Source organism: Talpa europaea (genome assembly GCF_964194135.1).
Source record: "Talpa europaea genome assembly, chromosome: 2".
Lineage (NCBI taxonomy): Eukaryota > Metazoa > Chordata > Mammalia > Eulipotyphla > Talpidae > Talpa > Talpa europaea.
Genome location: NC_140068.1, coordinates 84,607,962 through 84,621,868, shown reverse-complemented (window position 1 = coordinate 84,621,868; position 13,907 = coordinate 84,607,962). Strand labels below are relative to the sequence as shown.

Below are 13,907 nucleotides of genomic sequence, written 5' to 3'. Positions count from 1 at the left end.
AGGCATTTTACTGACCATTTAATCCCCACAAGATTGGGGTAGAACATTATTCCCCAAGATCAGAGACAGCATGTGGAAAGGCAGGGTCAAACTTGTATTGGTATTGATTCAAAACATGTCCACTTAATTATTCTTAAAATATTTTGGGAAAGTGAGAGAATGTGAAATAAGTAATTAACATAGGGGAAATCAGTTTCATAGTATCATTTAAAAATAACTTCAAGCATTTATACCTAAAAATTGTGACTTGGTATTATGTGTTGTTCATTATTTGGGTAATTATTTTCTCTTAAAAGACCACTTTAACTGTGTGTTACACTTTGGCCTTTTATTTATACATGCATCCAGTGAATTTTAGGATTTTTTGGATGAGTTCTATAAAACTTTTTTTTTTAAAGATTTATTTATTTATGCATACAAGAGCTGGGGTACAGGCCAGATGCACGGGGGAGTGGAGGTGAGAGGATTCACCAGAGACAGAGTGGGGAACAGAACAGGCAGGCTGACCAAAGTACACTGCTGAGGGGAGCAGCGGGCGAGTCAGCAGAGGTCTGCTGCACCATGTGGGTTGCTCCCTGCCTGGCCTGGAATCGAACTCGTGCTTCAGTGGCTGCGGATAGCTTCATAGGTTGCGTCTTAACCCTTGTGCCACCAGGGAGGCTCCGAGTTCTATGAAACTGATGAATGTTCATGTCCCGATTTTGTGTGTGTGTGTGTGTGTGTGTGTGTGACATGTTTTGAAAGAAACATGCTTAAAACTAAATTCTAGTGTTTTCTCCAAATCAATGAAGTAAAAATGTGAATGAGGAATATTTATTTGTATTTTCTCCTTGATTCTTTCGGTGAGTTTTGTGTATTGTTTTATGATTTATTATTTTGGTATTGGTATTTTGGTATTTGGTATTGACCATATGTGCATCTAGTTTCTTTGATTTGAACTTATTCTTACGTAATCAACTTCAGTGAGATTAATTTTTTTTAAACTTTTATTAAGGTTGCAAAAGTAAGGAAATGTAATATTGTATGAAAATTTCTTTATACTACATTTCTTTCTCTTCAGATATGTGGCAAGGGAGCATGTGATTCTATGCAAACTTCTGCACTCTGCTTGACATACGACAAGGGGTGAACTTTGTGTATGTTACCTTAATAACTATGCTTACTTTGTTGAAAATGTAAAAGCTGACTGTTTTGTTTTTAACAAGTTTGAGGAAATAAATGACAGAAATTCTCATAGGTAGCTAAAAGGATTTTATTTATTTATTTTTTTATATATAGTTTTTTTTTTTTTTTCCCCAAGGATTTATCTATTTATCTATACAAGCACTGGGCACAGTCAGAAGCGAAGGAGGGTGAGAGAATTCACCAGAGCCAGAGTAGGGAGCAGAGCAGGCTGACTGATGAAGTACACTGCTGAGGGGAGCAGCGGGAGGCAGGAGAGGTCCGCACGCCCTGTGGGACCCTCGCTGGGAGGCTGGGGATTGAACAGCCTTCCTGCAGAGGCTGCGGGAAGCCTCGCAACCCAGCGCTTAACCGCTGCGCCACCGGGGAAGCCAAGCTAAAAGGACTTTAGGGATGAAACTATTATATAACTAAAAGGAGTTTGGATGATACTGTGCTTTTAATTAGTGTTTTGGCTAATGGATTGGGGCAACTTTAGGGGACCTACATAATGAAATGGCATAGTTAATGATAACTTAGCAGTGCTCTCAGTTTCACATTTTGATAAAAATAGTCTTGGAGAAGAAGTTTCTGGTAAAGATTTTTGGTGTATAGTAAAAATATTCTGGAAATAAAAATTAAAAATAGGTATTTTTAAGTGGTCTAATGTTTCTATCACATTATTTCTTTCTCAGTAAAACTTAGTGTTTACTTTACACTAAAGTTTATTTTCTTTTTATTTTTTTAAAATTATTTATTTTCATAGAGGCATGTTTTATTTGTTTGTTTGTTTGTTTGTTTTGTTTATACATACACTGGGTACAGTCAGAAGCGCGGGAGGGTGAGAGAATTCCCCAGAGCCAGAGCGGGGAGCAGAGCAGGCAGATGGACCGAAGTACACTGCTGAGGGAAGCAGCGGGTGGCAGGAGAGGTCTGCACGCCATGTGGGACTCTCCTCTCGTGGCTGGGGAGCAGCCGGGGATCAAACCGGCGCCGCAGAGGCTGCAGGCAGCTTGGCAACCCAGCACTCAACCGCTGCGCCACCGGGGAGGCCCTCTTTTTATTTTTTAGAGATTTATTTATACATACAAGAAGAACTGTGGTATAGGCCAGAGATGTGGGGTGTGAGAGGATTCACCAGAGGCAAAGTGGGGAGCAGAACAGGCGGACTTACTGAAATACACTGATAAAGGAAGCAGCTGGTGAGACAGGAGAGGTTTGCTGTGCCATATATGGGTTAGCTCCCTGGGTGGGGAGTTGCAGAGGTATCGCTGAGACATAAGCCGTAGGCCACCAGGGAGGTACAACCTTGGCAAATTCTGTGTTGACATTTTGGATCAGAACTTCTTTGTTGTAGTCCTGTACTGTCCTGTACATTGATGGATGCTTAGCAGTATCCTTAGCCACTAGATTCTAGGAACATTCCCAGAATGTTAAGAACCAGAAAATGCTCTGTGTTTCCAGCTTAATTGAGAATCATCACCCTAATATTGCAGCATGTCCCCTGTAGGGCAGAAACTTTCTTTTGAGAAACATTACCCTAATATAAACTAGTTCTGAATTGATATGAGAAATCTAGTTATCCTGAGAGAAATTAAATCACTAATTTAGTTCCCAAACTTAAGTCTTCTGGCATAAAAAACTAGAGGTTAAGATTTTATGCTGGGAGCATTTTATTGGGGCTGGTGTACACACACACACACACACGCACACACACTTTCATTGACAGTTATTTCAGAATCTGGATCATGGGTTTTTGTTATTTCATCTACATAGTAAATTAGGTTTTCCAACTTTAAAACTAGCCCGTGATGAACCTTGCTTATTTGTAGTATGTAATTATCCAATTATGCATTTGCATTCCCTTTATTGGCATTTTATTTTGAACTTTGTTGGAGAGAGTACTTTTCTGGGTACATTCTTTGTTCTTACTATCATTCCAATTGTTTAAAATAATCAATATTTTAAAATAATACTTTGTAGACTTGTTTTGTGTTCTTTGGTAGGTTTGAAAGAATTAACTGTCAGAAAAAAAAAATCATCTATTTTTGGGCCTCCCTGGTGGCTCAAGAGGTTAAGTCTCAGCACTATCAAGCTATCAGCAGCCACTGCAGCATGAGTTCAATCCCTAGCCAGGGAGCTAACCCACAGGGTGCAGCAGACCTCCTCTGTCTCTCCTGCTGGTCCCCTCAGCAGTGTATTTCAGTCAATCCCCCTGTTCTGCTCCCCACTCTGTCCTCTGGTGAATGCTCTCACATCCCTCTGCCCCTACCTCTGGCCAACACCTCATCTCTTGTATGCTAAATTTAAAAAACAAAATCATCTATTTTTTGGAATTGTTTTTGAGACATTTTTGGCTTTCTGATTTTACTCTTGAGTTACTGATATGTTGATTAAGAAAAATTTCTTGAGGAATTCATTTTTTTTTTAGATAGAAATATCTTTATTTCCTTGAGAATTTAGGCTTGGAACTTAATAGAGTATATACCAGAACCAGCCTAGTTCTTAAGCTCTCCCATGTCTCTAAGCTTCTGGGTTGGACCCAACTTTTTAGAATATTCATTTGACAACAAATCGATATTGATTTGTGTATTCTGTAATTTCTTATGGCTTTTATCTATATTTTTCATTGTCACCCTGTAGGCTGCTTTGAGGTGTTCGACTTTTTGACATGCTTTTGAAGTAGATTGCTAGATGAACTGTATACATGCATTGCTTCTGGAGATAATAGAATTGATAAGTGAAATAAATAATTTCAGTATTTTGTATTAGGCTGGCTATTCATATGGTGACGCAAATCCTCGAATATCTGGGATAAATCTATTTTGAAGTTTACTGACTTCATAAAAATTTGGTTCATTTAGTTATAATAAATGGGAAGTTAGTGTAGTTTAATTACCTGAAAGAAATTAAAAAGTAGAATGCTGTTTTAATGTGTGTAAATTAATTTTTACATCAAGCTCATTTTCTAAAGAAAGCATGGACTGTGCTGAAATGAAGGTTGGACTTTTGAGTATAGATTTCATTAAAGTGAATGAAATATATGAAAGTCAAGTCAAGTCAGTATAATTCTGTAACGTTATAAGAGTAATTTAATGTCATTCAACATTTTGGTTTATGAATTTCTGTATTCTAATTTTTCTAAGTACATCTCTACCTCCCTTTTCCCTGTTACAGAAATTAAGATAGAATGCCACTTTATAATGTGCCTTTTATTTATCATGAACTTTTTTCCTGAATAATTTGTTGAACCATATCCCATTGATATCAGAAGTTTTAGAATATTTTGCTCTTTTTTTTTTTTAAAGATTTATTTTATTTATTTATGCAAGAACCGGGGTACAGGCCAGATTCGCAGGAGGGTGAGAGGATTCAACAGAGACAGGGCAGGGAGCGGAACAGGCAGACTGATGAAATACACTGCTGAGGGGAGCAGCGGGCGAGGCAGATCTGCCGCGCCATGTGGGACTCTCGCAGGGTAGCCGGGATCGAACTGGTGCTGCAGAGGCTGTGGACAGCTTCACAGTGCTGTGCTGAACTGCCTGCGCCACCAGGGGAGGCCCCAGAATATTTTGCTCTTAACAGCATTACAAAAAGACATTTTTTAGGTCTACATAATTATCTTTATTATTCTTTTTTGATTATATTTGTCAAATTGACATAAAGGAAAATGAACTTTTGTAGCGTGTATAGTTCTGTTCATTTTAACACATTGCATAGATTTTTGTAGCCAGCACACAAAATTCAGATCATTACCTTAAAAACTTCCTATTGTTACCCTTTGTAGCCTCAAACTCCTTAGTCCACTGGCATCCAGCAATCTGGTTTCCCTTTTTATAGATTTGTCTTTTTGAGAATGCCTTATGAGATTATGCAATTGGTACGTTTATGAAATTTGCCTCTTTTACTTAATAAAATGCCCTTGAGATTCATTCAAATTATTTTTTTTTTGAAGATTTATTTTATTTATTTATGCGTACAAGAACTGGGGTATAGGCCAGAAGTACAGGAGGTGGGGGAGTGAGAGGATTCAGCAGAGACAGAGTGGGGAGCAGAACAGGCAGATTGACTGAAATTCACTGCTGAGAGGGGCGGGATAGGAAAGATCTGCTGTGCCATGTGGGTTAGCTCCCTGGTCAGGAATCAAACTCATATTGCAGTGGCTGGTGATAGCTTGATAGTGCTGAGACTTAACCCCTTGTACCACCAGGGCAGCCTTCAAATTACTTTTGAATCGAGAGTTTGTTCCTATTTATTGCTAACTATTTCATTGTATGACTATATTACATTTTTTTAAAAATCCATTTGTCCATTGAAGGACATTTGGGTTTTTCTTGTAGTTCTTGCTATATACATCTGTTCATAGATTTTTATTTTTTAATTTTTTATTTTATTTATTTAATTTTTTAAAGATTTATTTATTTATACAAGCACTGGGTACAGTCAGAAGTGCGGGAGGGTGAGAGGATTCACCAGAGCCAGAGCGGGGAACAGAATAGGCAGAAGGACCGAAGTACACTGCTGAGGGGAGCAGCAGGCGTGGCAGGAGAGGTCTGCGCACCATGTGGGACCCTCTCCGGTGGCTGGGGACCAAACCGGCACCGCAGAGGCTGTGGGCAGCTTCGCAACCCAGTGTTCAACCACTGCACCACCAGGGGAGGTCCTGGTGTGTAATCTTTAAGTAGGCCAGCTCATCTCATAGCAACTCATGTCTCTAAAAACTGCCAGTGAGAGAATTTCCCTGCAAGATGGACACAGTCTTGGGCCTCCCTGGGGGCGCAGCGGTTGAGCGCTGAGTTGCGAAGCTGTCCACAGCTCTGCAGCGCCGGTTCGATACCCGGCCACCGGGCGAGGGTCCCACATGGTGCGCAGACCTCTCCTGCCGCCCGCTGCTCCCCTCAGCAGTGTACTTCGTCAGTCTGCCTGTTCTGTTCCCCACTCTGACTCTGGTGAATTCTCTCACTCTCCTGTGCTTCTGACTGTACCCAGTGCTTGCATAAATAAATAACTAAATGAATAAATAATTAAATAAATAAATAAATAAAATAAATCTTTAAAAAAAAAAAAGATGGACACAGTCTTAAGTAGTCACATACAATCTGTCATCTTTGTAATATTCTGTTGTTTAGAAATCAGTCATAGGTTACGTCCATACTCCAGAGAATTACACAGGACATAATATGAAGAAATGGGGACCGCTTTAGAGATTGCCACAGAGGTTATTCATCTGACTATAAGTACATGATGGCATGGATTATACATTGTATTACGGCTTTTACTTAAAACTTGTGTTGTGCTTTATCATAAGGCAATGAAGAAATCTGCTGATACAGCAAATATATAAAATCATTGAGACAAGCCTTAATGATGTCTTTGTAATATTGTTGCTATGTGAATTCCTTAGTTTTAAGTTACTAGTATGGTCAGTAGTATTTCATGAAATAAGTTTTAAGCATTTATTTATTTTTTTAGTTGACTTTATTGTGGAGTATGACTATGATGCTGCACATGAAGATGAATTAACTATTCGAGTTGGGGAAATCATCAGGAATGTGAAAAAGCTTCAGGAGGAAGGATGGTTAGAAGGAGAACTAAATGGGAGAAGAGGAATGTTTCCTGATAATTTTGTTAAGGTAAGTATTTTCAGTTAAATTTCTCACTGTTACTTAATTGGATTTAATTTTTAAGAAATACGTGAGTATGTTTAAGGTGTTTAAGATAAAATTTTTATTCTGCAGAATTAATTAGAGGTCTGTAAATGCCACTGTAATGCTATAATGGATGTAATTGTTACTTGGTGTCCTAGTGAATACACCTGTTTACTAATCTTTTCTAAAAATAGTATTTTGCTATAGGGTAGTAGTTGGTAATTTACAAGGTCCTTTTATTGTGTATGTTTTCATTTGAACCTACAAAAGTCATGTGAAGTAGGGCAGATAATAGCCCCATTTTAAATATGGTGACATACAGACTAAATGGTTTACTTAACATGGATAATTAATGGGAGAATCTGAATGGAAATCTCAGATAGTTTATTCTTTTTAACAAGGGAGTCATTGTTCTTTTTTTTTTTTTTAAGGTTTATTTATGCATACAAGAGCTGGGGTACAGGCCAGAGGCATGGGGGTGAGAGGGCTCATCAGAGACAGAGTGGGGAACAGAACAGTCAGATTGATTGAAATACGCTGCTGAGGGGAGCAGCGGGTGAGTCAGGAGAGGTCTGCTGCACCATGTGGGTTGCTCCCTTGCCAGGGATCGAACTCATGCTGCAGAGGCTGTGGACTGCCTCATAGGTTGCGTCCCAACACCCTGTGCCACCAGGGAGGTCCCTCAGATAGTTTATTCTTTGCTGAAAAATCTAATGTCTTTTTAGCTTTTCCAGCCTCTTTGAGAATGTATTAAGTTCCTATTTTTAAACTTAAGCATTGCAGTATTTCGCCATCAGTAACAGTTAGTCTTCAGTTGTCATCAAACTCCTTTTTAAGTAAATAGTTGCATCATCTCTGCCAAAAATCAATCAATATTCTTCTTTTAAAAACTATCAAAGTTCTTAATAGTTTACAAAGGAAAAAGAATATAATTACACTTGTAATTGTCTTATGTATAAAATTTCTTAAATCCAGAACTGTATGCCTGGTCTCATTAGATTATGATTGAATTCTTCTGGAAAGACTAGAGTATGTGTGGTTTTTTTTTTAAAGATTGATTTATATTTGCGTAGAAGAACTGGGGTGTAGGCCAGAGGTGTGGGGGGTGAGAGGTCTCACTAGAAACAGAGTGTGGAGCAGAACAGGTGGATCTGCTGAAATACACTGCTAAGGGGAGCAGCAGGAGAGACAGGAGAGGTCTGCTGAGCCATGTGGGTTAGCTCCCTGATCAGGTTTAAACCCCAGCAATAGCAGTGCTAAGACTTAACCCCTAGGCCACCAGGGAGACCCCCTCATTTTTTTTGAACCTGCATAGTTGTTGTTAGAACACCTGTGAAGTACTGTGCTTTATAATAAATATTTGTTCCCTGGATAAATTTGTCTTTTAGTTGTGGGTTTATCTCTTAAGTGTGAACACTTTACTCTGTTAGTTGACTTTAGAGAACTAACTACATATGATTTATCTCAGAAAACAACTGAGAAAAGCTATATAGTAGGGAATTAAACTTAATCACAATTTTTAGTGTTTGATTTGGAAGTTTTCACATAATCAGTGGTATATGCTGTGATTTTTTTCAAAATATCCATTGTGTAGTAATGCATAAATAGTGTTATGGTAGAAATTCCTTTAGCGTGCTCGCTTCGGCAGCACATATACTAAAATTGGAATGATACAGAGAAGATTAGCATGGCCCCTGCGCAAGGATGACATGCAAATTCGTGAAGCGTTCCATATTTTGAGATACCATCTTACACCAGTGAGAATGGCACATATTAAAAAAACTAGCAACAACAAATGTTGGCGAGGATGTGGAGAAAAAGGAACTCTCCTGTACTCTTGGTGGGAGTGCAAACTGTTCCAACCACTGTGGAGAGCTGTGTGGAGATTTCTGGACCTACTAAACATAGAGCTCCCATGTGATCCAGCAATTCCACTCCTAGGTATTTACCCGAAGGACACAGAAACATCAATTCCAAAGAGCACCTGCACCCCTATGTTTATAGCAGCACTGTTTACAATAGCTAAGCTATGGAAACAACTCAAATGCCCAAAAATAGATAACTGGATCAAGAAGATATGGTACATATACACCATGGAATATTACTCAGCATTCAAAAAAGATAAAAGATAATTTGCAGCAACATAGATGGCTCTGGAAGGGATCATGCTCAGCGAAATAAGCCAGAAAGAAAAAGAAAAATACCGGATGGTCTCACTCATAGCAGGAATCTAGAAAACTTAAATAAGGGACCAGGAAAATGAATAACTATAAGAAAGTGAAAATCAAAATCAACCAAAAACTATGAACCAGAGATACTTTATGGGGTGTGGGGGAGGGGAGGAGAGGGATTGGGGTCAAATAAGGGGGTTGCAATTGTATGGGGAATATAAAAATAAAATTTATTAAAAAAAAAGAAATTCCTTTAGCATTAGTTAATTTTTTTTTTAACAGTTGCATAGTATTTTGCTGTATGTCTCTGAGATTTTATGTATATTTAGGGTTCTAAATTTCTTTTAGCTTTTAAAAACAATGCTGCAATTAATATCCTTTTATAGGGTATATGCAGAACTTCATTTAAATGGGATTACATCTGAGGCCTCCCTGATGGCACAGGGGTTAAAGGTAAAGTCTCAGCACTATGAAGCTACTGCCAGCCACTGCAGCATGCGTTCGATCCCTGGCCAGGGTGCTGACCCACAAGGCACAGCAGAGCTCTCCTGTCTCACCCGCTGCTTCCCTCAGCAGTGTATTTCAAATCTGCCTGTTCTGCTCCCCACTCTGTCTCTGGTGAATCTTCTTCCCCCCGCAACACCTCTGGCATACACCCCAGTTCTTGTATGTATAAATAAAATAAAATCTTTTAAAAAATGGGATTACATTTCTATAAACCTATCATAAATGGAAATTGCATTTAATATAACTGACATACTAAATATCATAGCCTAGTTTAGACTACCTACATTAGACTACTTACATTAGTCTACAGTTGGACAAAATCATTGAACACAAAACCTACTTTATAATAAAATGTTGAATATCTCATGTAATTTATTGATTATTATGTTGAGAGTAAAAAAACAGACATGATGGCATGTGAAACACAAAACACAATATTCAAGAACATGCTAGCAACGTAGTACACTGTAGATTATTGGTTGTTTACCCTGGTGATTGACCAGGTACTGGGATTCATTGTTGCTGCCAAAAATCACAAGAGTATAGTATCACATATTGCTAGCCCCAGAAAAGTATGGTTTTTTTACTGGGTGCATATTGTTTTTGTGTCATCCTAAAGTCCAAAAAAGTCAGGGGCCATCCGTATAGTTAAGAATTTTCTGCTTCCAGGGGTATGTACATATTCAACTTCATAGATGTTAAATTTGTCACTGACTCTTAGCAGTACCACAAAAGTTCCTTTATTCTTTGTTCTAATTAGGGTTTAATACCATTAGATTTTCATTCTTCTTTCCTTCCCTCCTGCCTTTCCTTTCTTCTTTTTTTCTGTTGAGTTAGTTCTTGCTTATTTTCTCATTGACTTGTAGTAGTTCCTAATATATTGAGAATACTAGCTCTTTGTAGTCTTCTTGATTATATATCTTTCATCCTTCATAAGTGTTTCTTGTGACTTGTCTAGCTTAGGAGCAGGGAGGTGATTAAAGATACTCTCTTATGATTTAAGCTTAAATCCTAAGTTTTAAAGTTTTGATTTTCAGTATGTCTTTCATTGGTCTTGTTTTTTTAAATGTGTGTGTATATATATATATATATATATATATATATGTATGTATGTATGTCAGTATGCTCTTACAGGCACATTTCATTGTGCCCTGAAAAATTTACAGTAGTAACATTAAAGATCGGTAATCACAGATCATCACCATAACAGATACAGTAATAATGAAAAAGTTTGAAATATGGTGGGAATTACCAGTGTGAAACAGACATGAAATGGGCACACGCTTGTTAGAAAAATAGCCAGCAAACTTGTTACACACAATTGTGACAGATTTTGTCTATAAATGCACTTGCTGTGAATTGGAATAAAGGGGAACCTGTTCTTCCTGACTGACCTACCTACCTTTTTATCACCTTTCAGAATTTATTTATTTATTTTTGATATGTAATATCCAGAGTTTTAAACTGTACTGAGTGGGAGAAATGGGAAAAGTAAGTCTATTGTGTTCATATGGGGAACCTCTAGATCATGATGCATTTTAATGGAGATTGTAATGTACATCTGTAAAAGTCTAAGAACTCAGAATTATTGAAGTTTTCTCCTTTTAGAAATAGTATAAAAATAACTTTTTGAAAAACTTGTTATGGGGGCCACCCTGGTGGCGCAAGGGGTTAAGTGTCAGCACTATGAAGCAATCTGCAGCTACTGCAGCATGAGTTCGATCCCCAGCCAGCGTGGTGACCCACATGGTGCAGCAGACCTTTCCTATATCGTCCTCTGCTCCCCTCAGCAGTGTATTTCGTTCAGTCTGCCTGTTCTGCTCCCCACTCAGTCTCTTGTGAATCCTCTCACTCCCCAAATCTCTGGCCTGCACTTGTTTGCATAAATAAATAAATCTTTAAAAAAACAAACAGATGAAGTATCAAAGTTGCGTATCATAGTACATTTTTGTTAGATACCTTAAAACATTACACACTGGCTAAGCACAATTTATTCTGTGATTTGGATTATTCTGAATCCTAAATAGACTATATTCACATTTAGAAATAGGTTGATAAATGTATGCTAGAAAAAATGTGTAAGGATTTACATGTAGTAATGTGTGTATATAACTCAGTTATTTTGAAATAACCTGGAATAGTTTGACTTACAGCATTATTATTTGTGGACACATGAAATATTTTATAATGTATTATTTTGTTTGTGCTAAGGTACTTAAAGTTGTAGAAATAATTTAAAGCAGGAAAGCTTGAATACCAGAACCCGGGTTTCTGGTTTATCTCCTAGTCTTGCTTCTTGAATCAGCAGTCAGTGGTTGCTTGTCAGTGTCACCTGTGGCCTGAAGTAATCTTGTAGCTATGAGAGAAGAATCTCCTTGCAGACTTGGTATCTTTGGAGCCATAGACATAGTAGTCCTCAGCTCCTACAGTTTTTAATTCTAACTCCCCCTTCATCATAAGACTTCGAAGCACAAATAACATTTTTTTAAACCAATAAAACTAGCATAAGAAATGTGACCATTGTAAATTATTGGGGTGTTTTTAATACATTTCACTGAAAGTGATATGTATGGAAGAATATTGGTAAGAGGAGTTCTTTCTTTAATGTTTTTCCCACTTGACTTCACATGGCTTTCATTAACATTCTTGTAATAGAAAAAGGAAAAGAGTAGGATGCCATGGACAATGAATGTACATAACTTTCCCCTCTTACCCTACTTTTGCCTTTTCTAAATGGGGGAGGGGCAGTTGAAATAGGGAGGCCCTTTGTCCAAATTGGAAAGATAGCAGTAATGTGGCGAGCAGCATACTTGGGGGAGTGGATATAAGGATATAAAATAAATTTAGACACTTGCAAAATACTTATGCTATCATTGTCTATCTTGATGATTTTGATATGTTTACACTCTGAAGGTACACATTTATTTGATATTAAGGAGAGTTTTCTTGTTCATTATTTTACTTTGAACTTAGGGGTTTTTATGATTTCCAGTTCAGCTTAATCATAATAAAATGAAAAATCAAATGACTTGTAGTCTGGATCATTCCTTACATATGATCATGTATATTCCAGAAAAACAAAATATCAATATAAACTTTTGAAATGGAGCAAAACCATTTTGTTAGGTTGGAAACCTAATGTTTCAAATGAGGATCTATGTAATGTTGACTTTTTAATCAAAGCTAAAACAGGTTGTACACATAAACATTTAATGTTGCTTATTTTCCTTATTATTTTGTAATCTCACTTTCCATGTATTCTGATTTTATATGCTTCTTTAAAGTGGGAGATACTAGCTCTATATCATATCTTTGGGAATCCTGAATGTTAAATTAAAAATAATTAAATATATTCCTTATATTTTATTTAGCATACGCAGAACTGCACTCTGTTTAGAATTTGGTGACTAGATAACCTCTTTTGAGAAATACAAAGTAATTCTGGACCTCTAATCTGGTTTTTATTATTCTTTGTGAGTTATATATTATAGAAGTTACTGCTTTCTGTTTTCACGTCATGATAATCCACTAGCCTTGATCATATAACCAAATTATTATGTGTTTATAGTACTGATTGAGTGGTTTGTAAATTTTGATTATCTTTTATAAGTTGTCTTATATTTTTTATATCTTTTATAAGTTATATGTTTTTTGGTTAGTGCACTTAAAGGTCAGTATCGTTGATTACCTTAATAGATGAAGAATATATCCTCTCCAGCCTTTTAAGTCCCTCCCTCCATTTGTTTATATTTTCCATCTTCCTTTAATTTGCTACTTCCTACTCCTTATTTGTGAAACAAATTACATCTTCCCTATGTGGAGATTTTCCATGTATTTTTTTCTTGGCCACTTCTGTATTGACATTACCTAGCCTAAACAGTGAGAGAGCATTTCTGAATTTGCTTTGTCAGCACATGATGCTCTCTAATTGAGGACTCTGACTGGATCTCCAAAAGTCAGGATTGAAATTGGAGTTGGCAGAAAAAAGATTGGCAGTTTATTTACTGACAGCGTAAAAGGAAATGAAGGACAGGAGGCGGAAGAATACTAGAAGTCTTACTAATATGTCATGGGTTCTCAGTAAATTTACTCAGTAAAATTTACCAAGTGTAATTTGGAGACTCTGTGTGTCCAGGAGCTAAAGGGGAGTCGATGTGAGCGAAAAGAGAGAAAGGGAAGGTATCAGAATGAATGATTTTAGTGCTGGTGGCTTGTAGCAGCAGAAAGAGATTCCAGAGAAGGAATAGAGCCTAAAGCAAACATTATTACCTTGTTTGTAATTTTGCCAGAGCTTTGTGGCCCTATGCTGCTGTGGTAACAGCACTTAATTGGCACTGTTTGCTAGGACTGTAAAACTGAGTTTTCCCTATTCAGTGTAGATGGTATATGTTTTTAACTTGCTTTCCTACCTTTGTATCAG

At 37.3% G+C, this 13,907-nt stretch overlaps 1 protein-coding gene across 1 annotated transcript in view; it reads left to right on the top strand.

The window, feature by feature from the left end:
- Window positions 1–6,349: 6,349 nt before the first annotated feature.
- CD2AP (CD2 associated protein) overlaps window positions 6,350–13,907 on the top strand; it is a gene marked incomplete at both ends in the record, with an annotated part of 65,068 nt that continues 57,510 nt past the window's right edge. The window contains 2 exons of the mRNA XM_084258942.1: window positions 6,350–6,398; window positions 6,634–6,794. Coding sequence (XP_084115068.1) covers window positions 6,350–6,398; window positions 6,634–6,794 — 210 coding nt within the window. The remainder of the gene's footprint in view (window positions 6,399–6,633; window positions 6,795–13,907) is intronic.